Source organism: Chiloscyllium plagiosum, unplaced genomic scaffold, assembly GCF_037043375.1.
Source record: "Chiloscyllium plagiosum isolate Xiang-an unplaced genomic scaffold, Cpla_swu_hap1 HiC_scaffold_51, whole genome shotgun sequence".
Lineage (NCBI taxonomy): Eukaryota > Metazoa > Chordata > Chondrichthyes > Orectolobiformes > Hemiscylliidae > Chiloscyllium > Chiloscyllium plagiosum.
In genome coordinates, this window is record NW_028270189.1 from 20,890,845 (window position 1) to 20,916,948 (window position 26,104).

The 26,104-nt window shown below is 44.3% G+C and overlaps 1 protein-coding gene across 1 annotated transcript; it reads left to right on the top strand.

The window, feature by feature from the left end:
* On the top strand, positions 1–25,769 carry LOC148135048 (putative G protein-coupled receptor 139). Its single transcript, XM_087985209.1, has 2 exons — positions 1–133; positions 24,859–25,769. Exons 1-2 carry the CDS (start codon positions 1–3, stop codon positions 25,767–25,769), a joined length of 1,044 nt encoding a protein of 347 aa, XP_087841335.1.
* Positions 25,770–26,104: the final 335 nt, after the last annotated feature.

Below are 26,104 nucleotides of genomic sequence, written 5' to 3' on the forward strand. Positions count from 1 at the left end.
ATGGACAGGAGTTTATCCTCGGGTCTTTACTGGCTTTCTCGGCCTTGGATCTCATTAGCAGCACGGATCCAGGATATCCTTTGGATTATTCAAGGTGGTTACTCTTCCATCCTCGCGATAGTTGGTGTTCCTGGTAAGTCATTATATTTGTCTACTAAACTGGGTTGATCTGAATTTCTACTCATGATGTATAAATTTTGGAAAGTGCAAGTCAATGTCTTTAGTTCCAAACAAAAAGTTCCTTTCCTTATAAATTATAACTAACAAACTACTATTTATAAATTACTCACCGATATGCGAGAAGGAACCAGACTTTTCTCAAACTCCATAATTCATTTTGTCCTTCACAGATTTACATCTCCATGTCCTCTCCACTCACCGATCTTGTCCAATACCACCATTATGATATTCCAGTCTCGTCCTCAGTCTCAGTGCAACTTCTGAATAAACCATGATTTGTGCCTTTGTACAGTCCAGATGCAACAGTTTCAAGTTCCTTCTAACCACATGTCTGTCACTAAATAATTGCTCTTGAAGATGTTTAACTTGTTCTCTGCACATACGGGAAGACAGTTTATGGTGGTCAAGCCATTGGCTCAGAATCTAGAACCACAGAATAATGGTCTGTTGGTATCTCATGAAGGAAGTTTGTGGAATTTAAAAGCAACCATTATCATTTGTTATAAAAACCCATCTGCTTGCCTCATGTCCTTTAGGGAAGTCAATGTGTCATGCTTCCCGAGTCAGTTTTCCGTGTGACTTCTGTGATGAACATGTGGGTGTCCTGTACCTTTAAGAGAGTTACAAGCCAGCAATAACTGCCTGATATTACCAAGTATTGTGAAAAATGGATATAATGTAACCTTTCATTGAACAACTCGATTAGCTCATCATCTCGAGACAAAATCAAATTCAGCAAAACACTTTAAATTATACCCCAAAATACCCACATCCAATTAAGTTTGAATTTAGTAAATTGACAATCTTAAAGGCCAATGACATTTTGGGGTACAAGATGTGGAAAATTGAACAGTTGGGAGGAGAACTAGCAAGCTACCAGACATGCAAAGACTGCCTGAAAAATAGCTTTCTTAAAGGTAATCTCATTGATTAGTAACTGGTGAAGCAGAATCCCCAAGAAGAAAAGAAGGCAAGAGTATGGAGAAGAACCGAAATCTTCCTAGTTTTGAGATTAGAAGTCTTGTTTTGTAAATCTTAATTAGCCGTCTTATCAGCCTAGGAGGAGAAAGTGAGGTCTGCAGATGCTGGAGATCAAAGTTGAAACTTTATTGCTGGAACAGCACAGCAGGTCAGGCAGCATCCAGGGAACAGGAGATTCGACGTTTCGGGCACAGGCCCTTCTTCAGGAATGAGCAGAGAATGTTCAGCAGGAGAAGATAAAAGGTAGGGAGGAGGGACTTGGAGGAGGGGCGTTGGAAATGTGATAGGTGGAAAGAGGTCAAGGTGAGGGTGATAGGTCGGAGTAGGATGGAGGCGGAGAAGTCAAGAAGAAGATTGCAGGTCATCTTCTTGACCTCTCCGCCTCCATCCTACTCCGACCTATCACCCTCACCTTGACCTCTTTCCACCTATCATATTTCCAACGCCCCTCCTCCAAGTCCCTCCTCCCTACCTTTTATCATCTCCTGCTGAACACTCTCTGCTCATTCTTGAAGAAGGGCCTGTGACCGAAACGTCGAATCTCCTGTTCCCTGGATGCTGCCTGACCTGCTGTGCTGTTCCAGCAATAAAGTTTCAAGTCTTATCAGCCTAGTATTGTGGAGGGGGAAGGTAATAGACAGGTTAGAGGAAGAAGTTGTAAATAGTCACTCGTTTATTATTCTCTGTTATACTTTTAGAAATAAAGTTGTTAATTTTTACTTTTAATAGTTTTGGACTCTAGAATTATTACATATTACTGCATGGGATAAATATTTTCTCTGTTGCTGGTTTTAATTAAGCAGGAGAACTTATCTTGTGTTGTAACACTACAAATCCCCAGCAATGTGTTTTACTCTTTACTGTCCTGTGGAACAGCTGAACCAGCCACTCAGTTCAACATCAGCATTACATGCTGCCCTGACCAGGGCTTCATACATCCTGTGGGAGAAGAACAAAAGTAAAGATAGCTCCCTTCCGCTGCCTGTTTCCCTTATTCCGACAGCTCAATTCTTCTCAGGTAAGTGATCATCCCCTATTTTAGGTGTATTCAATCTCATTGAAGTTCTCCCCGACAGTGATGCACATCTCCATAGGCACCCCTGGTGCTAGCTTTATTGATGCTGACGTACGGATGTAGGGGACTTATAGATTCCATGTCAGACGTAGTGCATAGAGAAGAATTTTTTGTTTTGTGGCACAGGAAAGAACAAAAGGATTATTGCGATCATCCCTGAGAGTGTTGTTGAGGCAGTATTTGGGGCACTGTGGATAGACTTTCTCTCAGGTTTCACCAGACTAATCCCTGGGCACCATGAGCAGTGAGTGAAGCTCAGTGAGAGAATAAGAGATGATTGCATTGAACCTGAAGGGGGATAGACAATCACTCATGATGTTCTAAACAGGCACTGATACAGAGATGAATTCCATGGCTTTTGTTTCACTCGGGTTACATGATTCTCGATAGTTTAAAAGCCTCTGCGAATGTTCCACCCAACCGACCCCTTCTCTTCCTTTGGTTCAGGCAGGAGGATTGAATGGGCTGTCCCTCTTCTTGTTCAGTAGTTTGCTGAATGGCTGCCACATATCCGTGTGTAAACAGCTTGAGAAAGTGAGTGAGCTCCTCTTTTCACTGTAGAAATGTGCAGTGTCTGGCAGCGTTGTTACATGAATGTCACCGACACTTTAACAGTCCAAACTGGAATGTTGCCCGCGTCTTGCTGCACATGGACACAGAATGGTTCAGGAGCTGATGAGGGACAAAATGTTCTGAACATTTTGTGATCTTCAGTCATCATCCCCACTCCAGATCTTATGATGGGGAAAGACGTTGATGGAGCAGCTGAAGATGTTTATGCTGAGTAGGTAATCCTAAGGATATCCTGCAGAGATGTCTCTGAACTGAGAGGAATGTTGGCCACTGACCACAAGCATGTTTCTTTGCGCTCTGAAAGACCCACACAAGTGGGAGGTTACACCTGATTCCCATTCAGCTCAAGTAAGTAGGTGGTCCCGATGCCATCCGCAGTCAAATACTGCCTTGATATCAACGCCATTCACTCTTTGCAGAGCCCCTGTGTTCACCGCTTGTTCATACCAACAGGTGACGGTGTATGTGTAGGGAGTGTTTTCCTCTCACAGAGGGTAATCACTGTCTTAAATTATCTGGGCTAGAGAGTTATTGCAGCTACATCACTGCAAGTATTTAAGGAGGAGGTAGATGGATTTTTGACCTGCCAGAGAACTTAGGAGTGTGAATAATTGGGCATTAAAGAGGAGTTAATGTCAACAGTAGATCAGCCATGATTGTACGTCCGAATTACCGGTCCTGTTCCTTAAGTCCTCATATTCTGTAATTACAAAGTTAATGGTTGTAATTTTCCTGAACGTTCTGTTATTGAATGTTGCAATTAGAGAGAGTAAAGTATTTTGTGAGTCATCTCTGGGTGAGGTATGGGGGCTGTATTCACAGGGAATCTGGGTCTATAATATGACCAACAAATAAAGCACAAGTTGCAGAGAGGAGAAACTCTGTCAAGAGACCAGAGGCGTCTTTCGAACCCAGCCTGAATTTCCCAATAACATTTTCCAACCCACACCAAACCGTGCACGATCGTCTGGAGGGAATAAATGATATCCTGTGTTACTGTGGACCAGGTATTTGGAGGAAGTGGCCTCGATCTGCAGGAACGGTGAGGGTTTGAATGGAACATAGGACTGAGCAGCAGGAGTGGGCCATGAGAAACTTTGTCACCCTTCCACCATGCACAACGATCATGGGTGATGTGATTGTGGTCTCAGCAGCACTTTTCTGTCTGTATACCATTTTCCTAAATTCACTTGTCTGTCAAATGTCACCAAATACAACTTTGAATAAATGTAAACATCCAGGCACCACAAACGTCTGAGGAAGGGAATTACACTTGGACAGCGATTTGAGAATTTCTCATTTGTGTCCCAGCCAAAGTTGAAGGGTCATTGTTTCCTTTTTCAGTCCCATTCCTGCCTTGGTTACACCAATCTAAAATGCAACCAGTTTAGTGAAGTGATCAATGATATAGGTCTTAGAGTAAGTCATTTTCGAGGGAAATGTGAGGCACAGAAAATTGAACTCTTAACAAATGTTATAGTGTTAAGTGCCCCAAATGTTATTCTGCCTTTGAAATTATTCTGCTCACACAATGTACTGGTAGTGGGATTTTTTTTCTGGAACAGTTAGATTTGGCTGATTTTCCTTTGTTTCAGACAGTGGAGAGATTCCAATGAATCCTCACCAAGAATCCTTCACAAGTGATAATATTAACTCAGGGATTTTCTGGTCTCTCACTTTGTTATCGGGCGGAACAAAGTAATAGAGTGGGATCAGTTGGCTGCTGCTTCTCAGGCAGGGAAAAAATTTCTCCCTCTCTGTGTTGGAACATACAATAATGTCAACTGAACACTAAACTGGGCTGTGTGTGCTATCCTGAAACATTCTTTGGAAAACTTGATTATAGATTCTATGCAAGTGCGTCATTCCTTACAATCGCAAAATATGTCCCCACTTTCTAATTTAAAGACATGTGTCTGTGTAAGTTGTAAATATTGGTAGGGGTCGTCATACTATGTGTGTTAATATCAATATAGCTTTTTCTTAAAATTTATTCACGAGATTATATGCATCCAGTTGATACACTTTTCAGAAAGTCATGGATGGTTCAATACTGTTTCTCAGCTAAGATCGAAACTGAAAATCCTCCATAACAAAAGGCCGGCATTCCAGGAATGAGTAAAGGGAAACCTTTTTGAAAATCTTCTCAAAGAATTATATCCTAAAAGAATTAGGAGTTCTCTGTCACCCACGATTTAACAGATTATGATGCAAGGTGAGATTTTCTGGATGTGTTGTTTTAATTAACAGAGGGATTCAACATTGATGTCATAACAGTTTGGGGCCTTGCTGAGGACTTGGACAGACTTGAACAGATTTGTGGTACAAAAGGTCCCAGCAGATTCCAACACATTGCAATTAGTGACCTGGATCTTCAAATAAAACGTTCGGGAAAATTCATGTAATTTTGTTAACTTGTGGTTGGTTAAAGTAAAAGTGAGAGAAATGGCTTTTAATTTTACTAAAGAGGTTCTCAAATTTGCCAAGTAAGTTTACAAAGTCAGAGGAAGGAATATTTTTAGAATTAGCAAATAGATTGGAATTAGGTTTAACCAGGAACAAAAGGGAAGCTGAAATTGTAATGGAGTTGGTCAAGCACTTTGGTGTGTCAGAGAAACAGAAATTGCAAATATGGCAACTGGAGTTAGAAGATGAAAAAGGGATGGAAACAGAGAGAGAACGAAGAGAAAGGGAAAGAGAGTAAAAAGAGAGAGAGAATTTGAAATTCACTGGTTGGGAATTAGACAAGAAAGTTAAATTAACAGGATAGAGATGAAGGGATGTTTACAGCTATGATAATACATTGTCATATTTCGGTGAGAAAAACGTCAATATCTGTTTTTGTTTCATTTGAAAAACAAAATGACTTGGCAGATGGCGTGTCCAGTGAACTTGTGGGTCATGCTCGTTCAGACTACGCTGGTGGACATAGGAGTGAGGTATTTGCAGCACTGTCAGATGAGGGGTCAAGAGATTATGCAGATGTCAAACTGGCTATTTTGATTGGTTATGAATTGTTACTAGAAGAATATAGGCAGAGGTTCAGAAATATAAATACGAAACCAGGTCAGGCGCATGTTGAGTTTCAAAGAATTAACCACAGTCATTTTGATAGATGGGTGCTGACCTTTAAAATGGCTAAGAACTGTGAGGCTCGAAGGGAGATTATTCTGCTGGAGGAGTTTGAAGACTCACTTCCAGAGATGGTAAAAATTCATGTGAATGAATAGAAAGTTCAAGAAGTGAGAAGCACTGCAGAAATGAAAGGCAAATATGCATTGGTGCATGACATGAAATTTAGCTTCTGGGAGGAGATTCATCCTGTGAAGGATAGAAACTGGGAGAAGGGAGATCACACACTACAAGGCGAACAGTAGCTCACAATAGTTTACTATAGGTGAAAAAAGAAGACCAAGGGGGTTGAAAGGAGGGGAAAGTCCTATTGTGTTCTCACTATAAGGGAGTGAAACACATACAATTACAGTGCCGATGGTTTAAGAAAGGCACTGGGAAAAAGAGCTTTCACTGCAGTAATCTGGGACACACCGTGCTGGGGGTTGAAGGAAGACACTTTGGGAAAAGATGTGGTAAAAGAGGCTAAACCAGTGGAATTAGTGAAACTGGTAAGGAAGACTCCAAGTCTCCAAGGAGCTATAGGAGAGTGCAGAGCCGAGGTACAGAGTCAGTGACTGGTCTCTTTCAAGAATTCGCCTCTGTGGATAAAGTTTACTAAGAAGGTGGTGGGGGCGGGGGTATGGCGGGGAGGACAATAAATTATAATTTTGTGAGATACGGGATCTGCTCAGTTGCTAATAGTTGAGAAGTGAGGTGCCAGAAAAGCACAATAGATCAGGCAGCATCTGAAGAGCAGGACAATCGACATATCAGGTATAAACCCATCGTCAGGAATGTGGCGGGGGAACAAGGGGACTTAATGATAAATAGGAGGGTTGGAGCTGGACTCGCGGGAAGGTCATTGGGAGGGCGATAGGAAGATGCAGGTGGGAGTGAGAGTGATATGTCGGAGGAGAGGGTCGAGTGGATAGGTGGGAAGGAAGATGGACAATTAAGACAGTTCAAGAGGGCGGTGGTAATTTGAACGGTTGGATCTGTGATGAGGTTAAGGGAGGGGAGATTTGGAAATTGTTGAAGTCGATGTTGATGCTGTATAGTTTGAGGGTTCCAGCTATCCTACCACCTATCCACTTCACTTTCCTCTCCGACCTATCACCAAAACACCCCACCTGCATCTACTTATCGCCTTGCAAGCTACCTTCCACCCAGCACCACCCCCACCCTCCTATTTATTTCTCAGCCCCCTTCCCCTCCCTTACCTCCCACTTATCTGATGAAGGACATGTGCCTGAAACATCAACTCTCCTGCCTCCCAGATACTGCCTGATCTGCTGTGCTTTTCCAGCCACACACTTTTCAACTCTGATCTCCACTATTTACAGTCCTCACTTTCTCTCAGCCCCGAATAGCCAGAGATGGAAGGATTTTCACTCTTTCTGACGTGTTACTCAATAGCGTGGTAATTTGTGGAATGGGAACAGAAACTTAGGTTGGAGGACAGAAACATCAAGTTGTAGTGCCAAATTAGGATTGGGGAAGTAACAGTGAGAGTGAGTGACAGAGTATCAGTTCCAGGAATACAGTTTGTTTTTGTGAACGATTTAATAGGATCCAAGGTGGGAGAGACACCATTTGTGGCGGAGAAATCAAATGAAATCTAGGGAACTGAGGAGTTAAAAGAAATATACCCCGGAATTTTCCAGACTGTGTAGTAACAACATCCCACTGTCATAAGTTACAGCAGGAAGGAAAAACGAAGGAAAAAAGACAAAGGAGATGATGTTCAGGTAACTGACACCCTGTTTGATGTCACGGTGCAGGAAAAACCGGAACGTGGAGAAAAACGGTAGGTTAGTGCAGAAGGGAAATGAGCCAAAATGCACCGGATTGTGTTACTGGCAGCATGCCGTGTTACAGGTAGCACATGAACTAACTGCAGGTGGTCATCTAGGTGTACGGAAGACTCGGGCTAAGGTACAGAAGCATTTCTAGTGGCCTGGAATGCACAAGGACGCGGTTAATTTTTGTTTTACATGTCATACATACCAAATAGTAGGTAAGTCACAGGCAATAAAAAAACAGCACCTTTGTCGCCAATTCCTGCATTCGAAGAACGTTTCACGTGGGTTTTGATTAATTGTGTAGCTCCCCTTTCTAAAATAAAAGTGGAAACCAATATTTGCTAACCATAATGGATGTGTCTACCAGATTTCCAGAGGCAATTGCATTATGGGGTGTTAAGGCAAAAAGGGAGGTAGAGGAGTTGGTAGCTTTTTCTTACTCGCTGTGGGCTCCGCAGAAAGATTTAGTCAGACCAAGGGTCTCCTTTTACCCTTCAGCTGTTTAAGGAAGTCATGGATGGCTTAGGCATACAGCACTTCAAATCAATGCTCCCATCCTGAATCCCAGGGAGCATTGAAAAGTTAGCATCAGACGCTGAAGACTATGTTAACAGCGTACTGTCAGGATTGGCCAAATGATTGGGATAAAGGTGTCACATTAAATTGCTTATCATAGAAGATGCCCCAAATAAATCTGCTCCGTTTACTTCCTTTGAGTTAATCTTCGTACATGAAGTGAAACCCTTTGAATTTAATTAAATTTAAATTGACTGTTCCGAAATCAGAGATCTCACACTTGCATTATGTATGTGAAGTGAGGGAGAGATTAGACCGAGTAGGTGAGTGAACTAAACAGCACCTGAAGAGGACACAGCATAGAGTGAAGCAGGTGGGGATGACGTATTGGTAGTTTAAATAATGCTCTGGATACCAGAAGTCAACTGAATTAGAATACTATTGTTTGGACAGCTGGAAAGCAATCAAATTATGAGAATTATTGTATCATGGGGAGTAAGTAAACTCGGCATTTTGAACACTAGACAGAGAGCGACTGCCATCCAACAGCAGCTGTAGAGCAGCAGTGCTAACTGACCATCTCAAACACGCTCTATCAAAGATACATCTTCATGTCAAACCTCCTTGCAGTAAAACAAAATGTGACCCAGGGAGATCAGCAGCTGGAAGAGTGAACACAGTGGGGAAGATGGAGACTGTGTGGTCTTGAGATTGTAATGTTTAATCTGGGGGTTGGTAGAACAGCATACTTTTACAGAGTTGGAAACAGATAGTAAGTAGCTAAGAAAAGAAGGGCTTGTATTTGTGAACAGTTGTTGTTTAGTGTTCACTACTAAAGTTAAGAAACTAACTTGTTAATTTTTGTTAACATAGTGGAATGTAGGAGATCTGTGTCGCTCATATTTTAACAGATTATGAGGTGAGGCGAGCTTTTCTGGGTGTTTGGTTTTAATTAACAAAGGAGTTTTACTCCACCTTGTAAATGTACATCCACGCTAACCCCATTTCCCTGCAGTTGGCCCACATCCTTCTAATCCTTCTCATCCATATATTTATCCAAATGCTTTTGAAATGTTGTTAATGTATCCATCTCAACCACATTTGCGAGCAGCTCTTCCACGTACCAGCCTCTGTGTAAAGAAGTGGCCCCTCAGGTTCCCTTTTTTTCCTTCCCCTTAAACCTTAAACTGATCCGATCTCGTCCTCGATTCTCTACACCTTGGAAAAAGACTGAGAGCATTCACCCTATTCATACCCCTCGTGATTTTATGCAGCTCTATAAGGTCCCCCCTCAGTCTCCTTCACTCTATAGCTTGTCCAACCTCTCCCTATAACTCAGACCATTGGGTCCTGGCAATGTCCATGGGAATTTATTCTGCACTCTTTCTAATTTCATAAATTGCTCCCTATAACAAAGTGACAATACCTGAACAGAATGCTCCAAGTGCGGCCTTATCAAAGTCCTGTATAACTGCAACATAAATTCCCAACTTCCATACTCAATATCCGGCCTAATGAAGGTCAGTGTGTCAAATGCCTTCTTCACTGCCCTGTCTACATGTGACTCCACTCTCAGAGAACCATGCACCTGAACTCCAAGGTCTCTCTGCCCTTAAGGAGTTGGTAGCTTTTTCTTACTCGCTGTGGACTCCGCAGAAAGATGTGGTCAGACCAAGGGTCTCCTTTTACCCTTCAGCTGTTTAAGGAAGTCATGGATGGCTTCGGCATACAGCACTTCAAATCAAGGGCGTCCCATCCTGAATCCCAGGGAGCATTGAAAAGTTAGCATCAGACGCTGAAGACTATGTTAACAGCGTACTGTCAGGATTGGCCAAATGATTGGGATAAAGGTGTAACATTAAATTGCTTATCATCGAAGATGCCCCAAATAAATCTACTCCGTTTACTTCCTTTGAGTTAATCTTCGTACATGAAGTGAAACCTTAAAGCCCTCCCATTCACCATGCAACTCCTACCTTGAGTTGAGTTTCTAAAACTTAACGCATCTATATTAAATTCCATTTGCCATTTCTCGGCCCACTGATTAAGGTCCTGCTGCAATTTCTGATAAACGTCCTCACTAATCATGCTCCCCCTTATTTTAGTGTCACCTGTAAACATAGTAATCATGCCTTGTACATTCTCAACCAAATCGTAGATAACAAGTAGCAATGGACCCATGCTCCAGTTTGACAAGCATCCTTCCACTCAACCCTCTGCTTCCTACCATCAAGCCAACTGTGTATCCAATTGGCCAGTTCCCCAGCATTCCACGTAATGTAACTCTCCAGAGCAGTGCCATATGTAACCTTATCAAAGGCCTTACTGATATCCATAGAGACTATGGTTACCGCTCGGCCCTCATCAACCTTCTTGGTCACTTCATCAACGAACTCTAACAAATTTGGGAAGCATGATCTCCCACTCACAAGTCTATGCTGACTGCTCGGAATCAAACCCTGTGTAAGTAATGGGTGCAGTCAATGGTGTGCTCTCCTCCATTGTAAGATGATTCAAGTACATAAGTAATGCCATCTTCCTGCTGTTGTAGGGCCTTGCTGAGTGCGTGGTTGGGACACGCTCTACGGATTTGATCTCCTTTGTAACGAATGATCTCCTTATCACAGACACGCGTGATAGTATCACGAAGATAGAGTGAAGAAGCTGAGTGTTTAATCAGGAGAGCTTTGAGAGAAGAAGAAATGGTGACGCTAAACACGAGGAGTGGCAGCGATCTCTTATTTCCAAAACAGACATTGACAGTGAGAGAAATTCCATACTTTACCAAGGATTGGTTGGTTTGATTTATTGTCACGTGTACGTCAGTACAGGGAAACACTTCATTTATGAGCAGTGGAGGCAGATCATAGTCAGCAAGGCCAGACAGATCATAGGGTGGAAATAGACTTGGACAGAGTAAGGCATACAGGTTACACGGAGCAGGACGTGTACTCGACAAGATCAACATGAAAAAGATCAGCATTATTTGAACTTAGAGAGTCCATGCATCAGTCTAACGAGGCTTTCCTAATAGTTTTTATGCCTTAATTAACTCTCCCCACGTTATTGTGCAGTCAACGTGTGAACCCGTACTGAATGTCATGTTGCTCACAATCCCCAACAGCAGCCACAATACCTTCATTCTGAAACAGGTAGCCATTCCCACCAGCTTCCACTCTATATAGAGAACACCAGGCTGGCTTCTCAGAGATGGAAGGTGCCTTCTTGTGACTTCGCACAAGACATATGGCTTCCCTCCTCACCACTAGAAAACCGCGTTAAAGTCCCACGTGTGTATCATGAGCAACGGAGCCAGGAGGACCAACGTGGAGCAGTCTGTCTGTGCAGCCTCTGCTCCACTTGTTCATCATGTTAGAGCATCAGTTACGAGACTGCGAGGACTGTTGATGCTGAAGATCAGAGTGGAGAGTGGATGGCTGGAAAACCACAGCAGGAGAATTGACGTTTCGGGCATAAGCCATTCATCAGAAATCAGCATAAATTACCCCCTTCAGCCCCTGTGTAAGTGCATTGAGGTGGGAATGACCTCCTCCTGTTCCCGTGTAAGTGACTCAAGGGACTGACTGGCTTCTTCCTCGTCCGATTGGACAGGGCCAAGAGCCTGATTGGGTTACCCCTGGTTCCTGTATGACAGCTCAATGTGCTGACAAGTGTGATGTTGCTGTAGCTTTAAGAGGTTATTTTGTTCTGGTTTCTTTTACGAGAGAGGTTGAATGACCATTAGCAAGCTGGCTAGTTAAGACCACTTGAGTAAACAACTAGTGAGGCCTTAGGTTTATTTTAATGCAGATGAAATGGGAATGGTCAGCTCTCACAGATTAGGATTTCTGCGTTTTGGTTTCTCAGTAACATCAGAAATTATTGGGGTCTCCACCGAGTTGAAAGCTTTAGTGAATGTCTCCTGGCAGCTACTCTCTATGAATTTTCTCTTGGTGCTGTTTTTAAATCTTGAATTGGAGAAATATTTGTGTCATTCAGTGTCTGAATATTCCTTTTTGCCAAGAGCTGTGTTCATGTGGTTTTCCAGTATTGGAACAGTTTATTAGAAATAGTTCCTAGATCTATTATTCTGTTAACTTGTCCAATATAATTACGTTATTCTAAATTCTTCTTTCTTGAGTTTTATTTCAACTATCGTGTTTAAGTAAATGGTGTTATGCTTCACACCAAGTTGTTTGACCAGTGACATTGCATCTTGAACAGACACTTCACATTTTCTTTAAAATAAGAAAACATTAGAGTCTAGGCTACCGCCTTCAAATATTGTCGAGGGGTTCTGGTGTGGCCCATCACACTAGAACCCTTCTCTTCCGGGGTAATATGTTGGAGGCACTGAATGGGCTGTCCCTGTTCTTCTCCAATAGTGTCAATGGGCTGAACGACTTCCTCATATTCCTGTGTGAGGTGAGGAATGAACTCTTATTTTACTGTGGCAATGTGCAGTATCAGACATGTGAATGTTACGGACTCTTTAAAAGCACAAGTCTCAATGGAGTCCATGTCTTGCTGCACATGGACATAGTCCAGTTCAGAAGCTGACGGGGCGTCAAATTCTTCTGAACATTGTGGAATCCTCAGTGACCATCCCCATTTCTGATCTTATGGTGGGGAAGGTGGGGGTGGGGAGACATTGATGAAGCAGCTGAAGATGTTTGTGAAGAGGAAGCTACCCTGAGGATCTCCCACAGAGGTGACCCAGGACTGAGATGATGAACATCTTCCTTTGTGCCACGTTTGACTCCAAACACTGGAGAGTTTTCTCTGATTCCCATTAAGTTCAGATTTGTTAAGCTCCTTGATGTCAACAGAAGTCAACAGAAGCCTTGATATCGGGGCCAGTCATTTTTACCTGACCACTTGCGTCAACCTCTTTTGTTCATATCAATAGGCCATGATATAGGAGCAGCAAGGGTTTTCTTCAAACAGAATGGCATTGAATGGCATTGAATGTCAGGATTTCTCTTCTCAAGAGTGTTTAGGGAGCCAAATGTCTCAAGTATTTCAAGTATTTGTAGATAGATATTGACCTGTCAGAGAGTTGAGGGCGATGATGAATTGGGTATGAAAGAGGATTTGAGACCAAGAGCAGATCAGTCATGATCTTAGTGAAGGGCAAGGCAGGGTTGAGGAGTGAACGACCTGCGCCTGTGTCTGCCCCTGCCCCTGTATCTCACATTCTGTTATTGGAAAGTTGGTGGATGATGTTTTCATGAATGTTCTGGTATTGAATGTTGCCGTCAGGGAGACAAGAGGATATTGTGAGCCATCGCTGGGTGAGGTATGGGGGTTGTATTCATAGTGTATATGGGTCTACAACATGACCAACAAATGGAGCACAAGTTTCAGAGAGGGGAAGTTCTGTAAAGAGAGGTGAGGGGCCTCTTTCATACCCAGCCTGGGTTTTACAATCACATTTCTCAAATCACCTCAAAGCGTGTGGAACAGTCTTGAAGGGCCGAATTATCTCCTCTGTTTCTGTGCACCAGGTTATAGAAGTAAGTAACCTCTAAATGCTCCTGCCTAACAGGTTTAATGGGCTGAATGGAACACAGGAACATGGGATTGAGGGACAGGAGTGAGTCATTAGATACGTTGAACCTTCTCCACCAGGCACTAAGATTGTGGCTGATCAGGTTGTGGTCTTAACCCCACTTTCCTGTCTGTGTCCCATTATCCATCACTCAGTTCTCTGTCAAATATTTCACTAATGCAACTTTCAATCAATGTGAACATAGAGGCACGATAAAATTCCAGTGAAGAGGATTCTAATTTGAAAGGTACATTCAGAATTTTTCGTCATCCCTCTTATAGAATCAGAGTCATGCAGAATAGAAACAGACCCGTTAGCCCAATCTGTTCACTCCGATCAGATATCAAATCTGATCCAGTCCCATTTGACGGCATTTGGCCAATATCCCTCCTCTTTAAAATACTTTTTAAATGTGCAATTGTAACCGCCTTCAACACTTCCTCTGACAGCACATTATGTACACACACCACTCTCTGTGTGAAACATGTAACTTCAGGTCCCTTCTAAATCATTCGTCCTCTCCTCTTCAACTCTTCTCTCCTGTTCTGGTCTCCCCTTCCCTGGGGAGCAGAACATGCTGTTCAGAATATCCATGCCCCTGATGATTTTATAATCCGAACTAATGTCACCCTTCAGCCTCTGATACTCCAGGGGGAAACACCTCAAACTAATCAACTCTCCCTAAAGCTCAAACCTCCAGTCCTGGAACATCCGTGTAAATCTTTTCTGCAGACAACTGAGTTGTACGCAGTATTCTTAAAGTGGCCTCACCAACATCCTGTACAGATACAACATGCCACCACAACTCCTATACTCAATGCTCTGACTGATTAAGGCAAATTTATAAAACTTGTTCTGTACCACACTGTCTGCATTCAACTCCACTCTCAAGGAACAATGTACCTGTAGCCCTATGTCCATTTGTTTCACAACACTCCCCATGACCTTACCATTAAGTGTATAATTCCTGCCCAGGTTTGCGTTCACAAAATGCGGCACCTCGTATTTATCTAAATTAAACGACATCTGTCACTCCTTGCCCCTTTGTCCCATCTAATTGTGGTCTTGTTGCACTCTGAGAGAATCTACTACACCACCTTTCTGATGTCGTCTGTAAACTTACTATCTATGGTCCCAATATCTACATCTAAATCCTTAACATAAATGATGAAATGTTGTGAACTCAATCCTGATTCTTGCAGCACACTGCTGCTCACAAGCCTCCAGTCTGAAAAATACCCCTCTTCCTTCAAGCCAATTGTGACGAGCTTCTTCTGTATCCCATGTGACCGAACCTTACTCATCTGTCTACCAATCGGAATATTATGAACACCTTGCTGTGGTCCATATAGACAATGTCTACCAAACTGGCTTCATCAATCTTCTTTGTCACCTCTTCATAAAACTCAGTCAAATTAAGGAGACATGATTTCCCATGCAGAGAGCCACGTTGACGACTCTGATCAGCCCTTGCCTTCCCAAATGTATGTAAATGCTATCCCTCAGAATCCCCTCCAACAACTCACCCACCACCGACATCAGGCTCACCGGTCTATAGTTCCCCGGCTTTTTGGGTCACTCTTTCCTTTTCTAGTCCCACTCCTCCACTGCTCACAACAAATGTTAAATATAATCAGGTCGGTGATATGGCCGATGATATCGGTCTCAGACTGGGTCAGGGTCTGTTTTAGGAACAAGTCAGGCTAGTTTCTTTAATCTGCTAAAACAACACGTTTATGATCCAGAGCAATGTTACTCAAACTATGATGGAAAGATGAATGGCAAACTGTTTGGGTATTGCAAATAAAGAATCGATATTTCCCTTTCTAAAAACACACATACACACACACACAAAATAAACAACATATCTGCAATTTCACATTGAAAGAACCTTGTCCAGATATTATTGGAACTCATGACAAAAGGAAAAATTGAGAGATTGTCCAAAATGTTATTCTGCTTCTGAAGATATTCTACTCACACAGCTGCTAGCAATGGGATTTTATCCTGGGAGAGTTGGATTTTGCTGAATTCCCTTTGAATTAGTCAGTCAGGAGGTTCCAGGATAGCACAGTGGCTCAGTAGTTCGCACTGTTGCCTCACAGCATCAGTGACATGAGTTCAATTCCAGCCTCGGGCGACTATCTGCGTGGAGTTTGCATCTTCAGCCCTTGTCTGCGTGAGCTTCTGATGGGTGCTCCCGTTACCTCCCACAGCCCAAAGCTGTATAATTCAAGTGGATTGGTCAAATAGTCCATAGTGTTCTGCGGTTTCTACTTTAGGTGCATTAGTCAGTGCTAACTGTAAGGGCATGGGAAGGTTACACTTTGGAAGGGTGGTGAGGACTTGTTGAGCCGAAGAGCTTGTTTCCACACTGCAGGGATTCTAATAAAATAAGAATTGTAACAATAACAGTAGAGTTTTGTTTTAGCTCACACACGTTACTATTATGAGGAATAATGAAGGAGAGAGAGTGCATTAGGCCGTTTCTTCTCGGCAGATTACATTTCCTTCCTCTCTGAGTTGAATCACACAATAATGTCATTCTCTCCCAAACTGGACCATGTGAGGTCTCCTTGTACATTGTCCAAACTATGTCTCCATCACATTCCCTGTTCCATGTCGGTGCATCATTGCTGCTGTCATACACAGAGCCATACCCTGAGCAGAAAATGGTCTCGGTCGATTTGAAGATATGTTTATATGTCCCTGCGTCATTAAAAAATAAAATGTTTAATGTATTCAGAATACATAGAATATAGAACAGTCCAGCACAGAACATGCCCTTCAGCCCACGATGTTGTGCCGACCATGGTTCCTCATGTATGCACCCTCAAATTTCTGTGACCATATGCATATCCAGCAGTCTCTTAAATGTCCCCAATGACCTCGCTTCCACAACTGCTGCTGGCAACGGATTCCATGCTCTCACAACTCTCTGTGTAAATAACCCGCCTCTGACATCCCCTCTATACTTTCCTCCAACCACCTTAAAACTACTACCCCTCGTGTTCGCCATTTCTGCCCTGGCAAATAGTCTCAGGCTATCGACTCTATCTATGCCTCTCATAATCTTGAATACCTCAGTTAGGTCCCCTCTTCTCCTCCTTTTCTCCAATGAAAAAAGTCCGAGCTCAGTCAACCTCTCTTCATAAGATAAGCCCTACAGTCCAGGCAGCATCCTGGTAAACCTCCTCTGAACCCTCTACAAAGCATCCACACCTTTCCTATAATAGGGTGACCAGAACTGGACGCAGTATTCCAAGTGCATTCGAACCAAAGTTTTATAGAGCTGCAACAAGATCTCACGACTCTTAAACTCAATCCCCTGTTAATGAAAGCCAAAACACCATATGCTTTCTTAACAACTCTGTCCACTTGGGTGGCCATTTTAAGGGATCTATGTACCTGCACACAAATATCTCTCTGTTCCTTCACACTGCCAAGAATCCTATCCTTAATCCTGTACTCAGCTTTCAAATTCGACCTTCCAAAATGCATCACTTCGCATTTATCCAGGTTGAACTCCATCTGCCACCTCTCAGCCCATTTCTGCGTCCTGCCAATGTCCCCTGCAGCCTACAACAGCCCTCTATACTGTCAACGACACCTACAACCTTCGTGTCATCTGCAAATTTGCTGACTCATTCTTCAATCCCCTCAACCAAGTCAGTAAAAAACTTTACAAAGAGTAGAGGCCCAAGGACAGAGCTCTGTGGAACACCACTCACCACTGACTTCCAGGCAGAATATTATCCTTCCACTACCACTCGCTGGTTTCTGTTGGCCAGCCAATTCTGTATCCAAACAGTTAACACAGATACCTGTGTTAAAATGAATGTTTTAACAAATACAGAAATTGCTGGAAAAGCTCGGTAGGTCTGTCAGCATCCAGATGCCTTTTACATGATGTAGTTGTACCAGCGTCCACCAGTTCCTTTGCCAGCTCATTCCATACGCACACCACCTTCTGTGTGAAATGGTGCCCGTTAGACCTCTTCAAAATCTTTCCCCTCTCACTTTCCACCAATGTCCTCTAGTTTTGGACGCCCCTAACCTGGGGAAAAAGCTTGACTATAAACCCTATCCATGACCGTTCTGATTTTATAAACCTTTACTGCTGCGAAATGTGACTCCAATCAACACGAATGGCTGTACTTTCAATAATCTCGGGCCTAAAGGCTGAAATTCAACACCGGCACCTGTTCTTTCGCCATCAAGTCACAATTCTAAAACCAGTTTAATCAGTTTGTTCAGATATATTAGGAGACACTTCTGTGGGATTTACACCTAGACCTTTGTGCCCGGAGGTAGGGACCCGAGCACCACCCGGCAATACCCATAAAGCTGTAACATTATTCTCCTGTGTGTTTGCTCATCAGCCTGTTCTGACATGCTGTGACATACCTTTGCAACAGACAGGACATGAATCCACACCTTCTGGTCCAGAGCTAGGAACACTACCAAACAATTTCAGGAATTGGAATCAAAACCAGAGCCATGGCTCAGAGGCAGGGAAACGATCCACTACACTACTATACCCAGACTTTAGGTCACATTTTAAGGGGCAGCGTTCAGCTCGGTGTGGATTTATTATAATCAGGTTACCATTACTGAACTACACTAAACACTTTGTATTGTTAAACAAGTGCAAGATCGAAATTAACTATGAACATCTTTAATCGCTATTATCTGTAGTCTGCAATATTAGGGAAAGAAATCCTGCAGACATACTCTGCCCAATGAAAGGTCTCAAATAGATATTTATTTCTGAACACCAGACACGGAGAAAGACCATGATTTCTGGTCACAAAACACCGATCAGTATAACCCAACTCTCACGTGTGTCTGCCCTCTGCCTAAAATTATTAAATGTTACCAAGCCGCTAATTACTATCCATTACTGTTCTCTCCTCCCCACTGACTGTGTCTGCAATCCGTCCCTCCTCCCCCTAACCACCCAAGGCAAATCAAGCTCAGAGCCTTTGTGAAAATCAAGGCCGAAGTGTGCAGGCCTCCTGGAGAGGGGTGGGCATTTTAAAATTAAATGGGGAAGGTGAGGAGGTGGTAATATCACTCACTCGCCGAGGCGTGGCAGATGGATTTTAGGATTAATGCGAGGTATTGGATTTGGTAAATCAAACAAGAGTAGGACTTATACAATTAAACGTAGGGCCTTTGGCAGTGTTGTAGAACAGAGACCTCGGCCATCAGTTATAATTCTTTAAAAGTAAGATCTCATATAAATAATGTGGTTAAGAAGGTGGTTAACACACTTGTCTTCAATGGTCAGACCTTTGAGTATCGGAATTGGGACATCATGTTGAGATTGTACAGGACATTGGTGAGATCTCTTCTGGAATAATGTGTCCAGTCTGGACATCCTGCCCATTCATTCCATAGGCACACGACCCTCTGTGTGAAAAAGCTGCCCAAAGGTCACTTTTAAATTTTTCCCCTCTTACCTTACAGCTATGTCCTCTAGTTTTGGTCTCCACTACCTTATAAAATACATTGACTATTCTTTTTGATATTATTGACCTTGATATTATTAAGCTGGAGAGGGTTCCGAAGAGATTAATCTTGATGTTGCTGGAAATGGAGGGATTGAGCTATAAGGAGAGGCTGAATAGGCTGGGACATTTTTCACTGGAGAGTATGAGATGGATGGGTAACTTTGCAGAGGTTTATAAAATAATCAATGGTACAGATAAGCTGAAGGGCTGATGTCTTTTCCCTAGAGTTGGGGATTCAAAACTGAGTGATATTTTAAGGTGCGAGGAAAAAAGATTTACAAAAGCCAGGAGAGGTAATTATTTTAGACGGAAGCTGGCTTGTGTGTGGAATGAGCTTCCCGAGGAAGTGGTGAAAACAGGGACAGTTACAATGTTTAAAGGACATTTAGATCAGTACATGGATAAGGTATCAGTTTGGATGGTGCTGTGAGCAGCTGCCCTCGCCCTCCCCCTCTCTGATCGGATCCCTGTTGGTTTTCACCCTCTGCCAATGCCGGTGCAGTGGCGTGTGGAGGCCAGCAGAGGGTGGCATTGCATCACTTTCAGCACCACAGAGACTGCCAGATCTGCCCAACACAGAGACACACAGATACACACACGGGGATGGTTAGGACACGGCATAGATCTTATGTGCCAATTTAAACTAAACATAAATAAATGCTCAATTCGCCTCGTAAACTGTTAAAATATGAGTGACAGAGAACACCCAAGTTCCACTGTTTAAACAAAAACAACAATGTATTTTTTAACACTGAAAGTGAAATGAAAGAGACCCTCTATCTCTAAACTGTTTATAACCCGTCTCCAGCTCTACAGCAATATACTGTTTCTGGGTCTGCCATCCTCTCATATCACAGGTACTTGTAAGTTTGCACTTCAGAGCAGCATTCACTCTCTCTTAAAGGTACAGTACACACTTTCAACTTCATCCCATTTTCACCTGATGAATATCGATAAGTGGAACCTATCCGGATTTCTCTTGCTCTGTGGTTTGTCAATATGTCATCTACTCTGTCTAGTATATGTCAGATTTTTGTTGCTCCATTGACAGTTTGTCATTATTCGACTCTGTCCGTGGAAATATATGTATTTCACTTGCTCACACTCCTGTGTGTGGGGCAGGATTTCAGTTGTTTCATGGGGACTGTGACACTATGACAACCTTAATGTTTGCAAATGGTACCAAACCTGCAAGAATTGTAAAGTCTATGGAGGATAGTGTGGAAATCTAACAGAACAGTGACACGCTGGTAGACGGGGATCAAAGCAGAGCAGTGTGAGGTGATGCACTTTGGTATGAAAGGTGAAGAAAGACAGTTTAAAATAGGCTGTGCCATTATAAAAGGGCTGCAGGAACAGAGAGCGCTGCGTGTACATGAGCACAGATTGTTGAAGATGTCAGGACAAGTGGGGAGAGCAGTAACTATCACAGATTAGTTTCAGTGTCTGAGCTGTTTACAGGAGGAGGTGTAGGAGGGAGCCTCCGTGCTCCCTTCCTGGTAGGTGGTGGTGACGATGTCTTGTGAGCCCACCCTCCTGCCCACCGAGACCATGGGGATTACGTTTGTAACAGCTCAACACAAAAGGGAGATGGCATCAGGACCACGGCTTCTAAGTTGTGCTGGGGGAGAGTTGGGGTGGGGTTGGGGGGTGGGGGCAGAATCCCCACACGAGGCGTCCCGGTCCTCTCCGGCTCATTGCAGGGTCCTCTCCACATGGCGGGTGAAGGGAGGTGAGGAAACGGATATCGGGCACTCCACCACCCGGCTTGACCCTTTCTGTCTTATTCCAGGCTGTTTCTCCTGAAATGGGAGAAAGGGAGGGATGGTGGGGAGGGGTGTCCCTGCTGGTAGTGATGGTGCAGGTGAGGATAATGGATAATCGTGAGGTTTTCAGAGGGAGTCTGTCGACAGTGTTGTATCCATGCAGTGTAATTGATGAGGGGGGGGGGGGGTAAAGTGGACGGGGTGACAGAGACAGAGAGAGACAGAGAGAGATAGAGACAGAGACAGAGAGAGAGAGAGAGAGAGAGAGAGAGAAGGCGCTGCATGTGGCAGTGACAGTGTTGGAGCATTAGCCTTATTCGGGAGTAGGTGCTATAACAGATATACAGTGAGTGTGAGGGAGCAGAGAGAATACGGTGACCCTTATCCTGACAGATGCTTGTCCTGTATTGCTGGACATTTCTTCAGACCGCAGATACTGCACTGAGCTGGGTGGGGAGCTCCGACCATGATCGGTGGATCTGGTGGTGTGGCTCCCTCCGGGAAGAGAATGGTCACCCTCTGGCCTTGCCCATCCACCAGGGCCTCCGTGCCCCTGTCGACAAACCATGGTATACTTGCCCCTTATCTGCCATGCTCGGGGTAAACTGTGAGGACTGCAGATGCTGGAGATCAGAGCTGAAAATGTGTTGCTGGAACAGCGCAGCAGGTCAGGCAGCATCCAAGGAACAGGAGAATCGACGTTTCGGGCATAAGCCCTTCTTCAGGAATGAGGAAGTGTGTCCAGCAAGCTAAGATAAAAGGTAGGGAGGAGGGACTTGGGGGAGGGGCAGATCCAATCTGAGAAAGCTCAACTGTGTGCCCATTTTAAAGATGGCACCAGTGCCAGGGATCACGGAATATCCAAGAGCATCCGGGCGATGGTGAGTGGCTCCAGCCATGATGGGTGGGAGAATCGGGCTGGTATTGAATGAGAGGGACACCATGTCGTGGGGGGAGGCGGGGGTGGGGGGGGGGGGTTAGTCAATGAGTTGTGTTTGATATGATAGCACCAGGAATCCAGCTTGGCCTCGTACAGATAATCTCTCTGTCACACTCAATGAAAATGACACTGAGGCAAATTATTGTTAGAGTCAGCTCAGTGAGTCATAGATTCTGTTGAAACTACTCCCATTTACAAAGCTGTAGAACAAATGCTCATCCAAAACTCTCCATCATTTCACCTCACACCAATCTCCCTTTTTCCCATTTTTCCTGGGAAGACTGGCTCATGCCACAGGATGCTATCGAAGTGTCTACGTTTCAGCATTCTGAAACCAGGGAACACATCCGTCCATGACACTGTATCTCAATCTCCCCGTCTCTGTCTATACCCCAAACTCCTCACATGTGATGATATTTAAACTGATTCCCCCGGCCACCTCTCTCCGGCAGTGATGTTCACACCAACAACATCCCCTTGTCATGGCACAATATAGATATGGAGCTGTAAATGGGTGGGAGCTGTACGTCCTGTCACTTCCAGCACGGGCTGCAAGGTTTCCCACGCTGGGCAGGGATCTAACACAGTGCTACTGAGCAATGCATTGGGGTGGCGTACACAGTCCTACATGCTGTGAGGGTAACTGCTCCTGGTTTACAGATCAATGCACTGGGGCGGGGTACACGGTCCTACACGCTGGGTGGGTAACTGCTCCTGGTTACAGAAACAATGCACTGGGGTGGGGTATGCAGTCGTACATGCTGGGAGGGTATCTGCTCCTGGGTACAAGATCAATGCACTGGGGTGGGGTACAGTGTCCTACATGCTGGGGGTGTAATTGCTCCTGGTTTACAGATTAATTCACCAGTTATCACTGCACAGGTCGCTGTGCTGGTCAGATTATCTGGTTGAGGTTTATAGATAATGCAATGATGTGGGATGTGCAGCTCCCCGTGCTGGATGGATATTTGTTTCATGTTTACACTTCAGTGCTCTGCTGTGGTCTGCACAGCTCCCGGTACTGGACAGATATGTAGCCTGTGCACAGTACATGTTGGTGGGGTGCATGGGGGGAAATGTGATGGACAGGTCACGGAGCTCCATGGAACAACCTGTCCCCAACATTCTATAACTGTCATTTCCCGGAACGTTCTGTCCCCGACATTCTATAACTGTCATTTCCCGGAACGTTCTGTCCCCAACATTCTATAACTGTCATTCCCGGAACGTTCTGTCCCCGACATTCTATAACTGTCATTTCCCGGAACGTTCTGTCCCCGACATTCTATAACTCTCATTCCCCGGAACGTTCTGTCCCTGACATTCTATAACTGACATTCCCCGGAACGTTCTGTCCCCGGCATTCTATAACTGACATTCCCCGGAACGTTCTGTCCCTGACATTCTATAACTGACATTCCCCGGAACGTTCTGTCCACGGCATTCTATAACTGACATTCCCCGGAACGTTCTGTCCCTGACATTCTATAACTGACATTCACCGGAACGTTCTGTCCCTGACATTCCATAACTGACATTCCCCGGAACGTTCTGTCTCCGACATTCTGTAACTGTCATTCCCCAGAACGTTCTGTCCCTGACATTCTATAACTGACATTCCCCGGAACGTTCTGTCCCTGACATTCTATAACTGACATTCCCCGGAACGTTCTGTCCCCGGCATTCTATAACTGACATTCCCCGGAACGTTCTGTCCCTGACATTCTATAACTGACATTCACCGGAACGTTCTGTCCCTGACATTCTATAACTGTCATTCCCCGGAACGTTCTGTCCTCGGCATTCTATAACTGACATTCCCCGGAACGTTCTGTCCCCAACATTCTATAACTGACATTCCCCGGAACGTTCTGTCCCTGACATTCTATAACTGTCATTCCCCGGAACGTTCTGTCCCTGACATTCTATAACTGACATTCACCGGAACGTTCTGTCCCTGACATTCTATAACTGTCATTCTCCGGAACGTTCTGTCCCTGACATTCTATAACTGACATTCCCCGGAACGTTCTGTCCCCGGCATTCTATAACTGACATTCCCCGGAACGTTCTGTCCCTGACATTCTATAACTGACATTCCCCGGAACGTTCTGTCCCTGACATTCTATAACTGTCATTCCCCGGAACGTTCTGTACCTGACATTCTATAACTGACATTCCCCGGAACGTTCTGTCCCCGGCATTCTATAACTGACATTCCCCGGAACGTTCTGTCCCTGACATTCTATAACTGACATTCCCCGGAACGTTCTGTCCCTGACATTGTTTGTGAACAGCCGGACGTCAGTGAATTGAACAAACGATAAGATCCCGAGGGAAGAGATCCCGTTCCAGGGAGAAGGAGACACTGTTCCGAAGGCCCCTCAGGCAGTTAAAGGGGGGAATACGTTTTCCCTGCGTTTACATTTCTCCACGACACAGGACCGACCACAATTTAGACCAAAATACAGACATTCCCAAATCCGTTTGTCTTCAGGAAACTGGGAGAGAATCCTTCAAGACAGCAACGTTCCCACCCTCCGTATTAGGAACTGGGAAGGAGTGAGCTGTGTCTGCTCTCGAGTGATCGAGTGTGTGGGAATGTTCTGGAAACCATCTGTCCTTATGGATGTGTCACTGTGTGTTTGGGGAGGGAGGGTTTCTTGTGGTTTATATCACATTTTTGTTAGTAATTCAGATCTTCCCATTTGTTATTCCAGCTCCATTTATTTTAATAAGTCCCTGAATACAGGGACACATTTGAAAATCTCACTGGGTCCCCGATCAAACGGGTCCCTTTGCCTCCACGCTGATGGATAATGGGTTTGTTTTCCTTCCTCACAGTTAACGTAGTGACCATCTACGTCCTGCTTTATAAAGATTGTGGATTGTCCCCATGTGTCAGACGTTACCTGGGGGCCATGGCAGCGGCGGATCTCCTGGTCATTATCCTCGACCTGATCCTGAGACACATTCCCATTGTTTATCGGAAACAGTTTTATTTTCTGAAGGACTCCGTCCCCGTGTGTAATATCCACGCCGTCCTGCTTTATGCAGCCACTGACTGCTCTGTCTGGTTCACCGTCACTTTCACCTTTGATCGGTTTGTGGCCATTTGTTGCCAGAAGCTGAAAAGTAAATATTGCAGTGAGAAAACGGCGGCTGTGGTTCTGGGTGCAGTGACTGTGCTGAGCTGTTTAAAGAACATTTCCTGGTATTTTATGCTCACGGCTCGGTATGGGCTGATGAACGACCCCTGGTTTTGTGAGGTAACAGTCACTGTTCTATTATCCAGTGTCTGGCTCACAATCGAGTTCCTCCACCACATTCTAACCCCGTGTGTCCCATTTCTCCTGGTTCTGCTGCTCAATGTTCTCACCGTCAGACACATTGTAGTGACCAGCAGAGCCCGCAGGAGACTCCGCGCTCACACCAATGGGGACGCTCAGTCTGACACAGAAATGAGAAACCGAAAAAAATCCATCATGTTACTGTTTGTGATCTCGGCCAATTTCATCCTGTTATGGTCAACGTTAATGCTGTTTTCTATATGGATACGGATGTGGTATATTGGGTATATGTCTGTGTACCTCGATTGGTTTGTGCAGGAATTGGGCTTCATGTTGCAGCTCCTCAGTTGCTGCACAAACACTGCAATTTATGCCGTGACCCAGACTAAGTTCAGGCAGCAGCTGAAGAATGTGCTGAAATATCCCTTCACCCAAATCCATCCATCCATCAAATTCCCTCATTAATCACACCAACCGGGATTTTCTCATTTCAGTTCAGTGTTTCAGCGATGGATCAGCTTGTCGCTATGGTAACAGACTGAGTGTAGCGCTGGTTTGTCCATCCTTATGTCACAGTGGGGTTACAGGGAAACATTTCAATGTTTCTCATAACTCAGAGGCCAGTGAGAAAAGGCACCATCCCACTGACTGTATCCATCACTTCCATTTGTAAGCAATAAAAATGTTGATTAAAGCGTGCCGAGCAGCAGAGTGACCGATGTTGTTGTGTGTCTTTGTGTTGGAGAAGCTGAGCTGGAGAGACACAGACTCAGCCCCAAGTCCTGGTCCTTAGGGAAGGG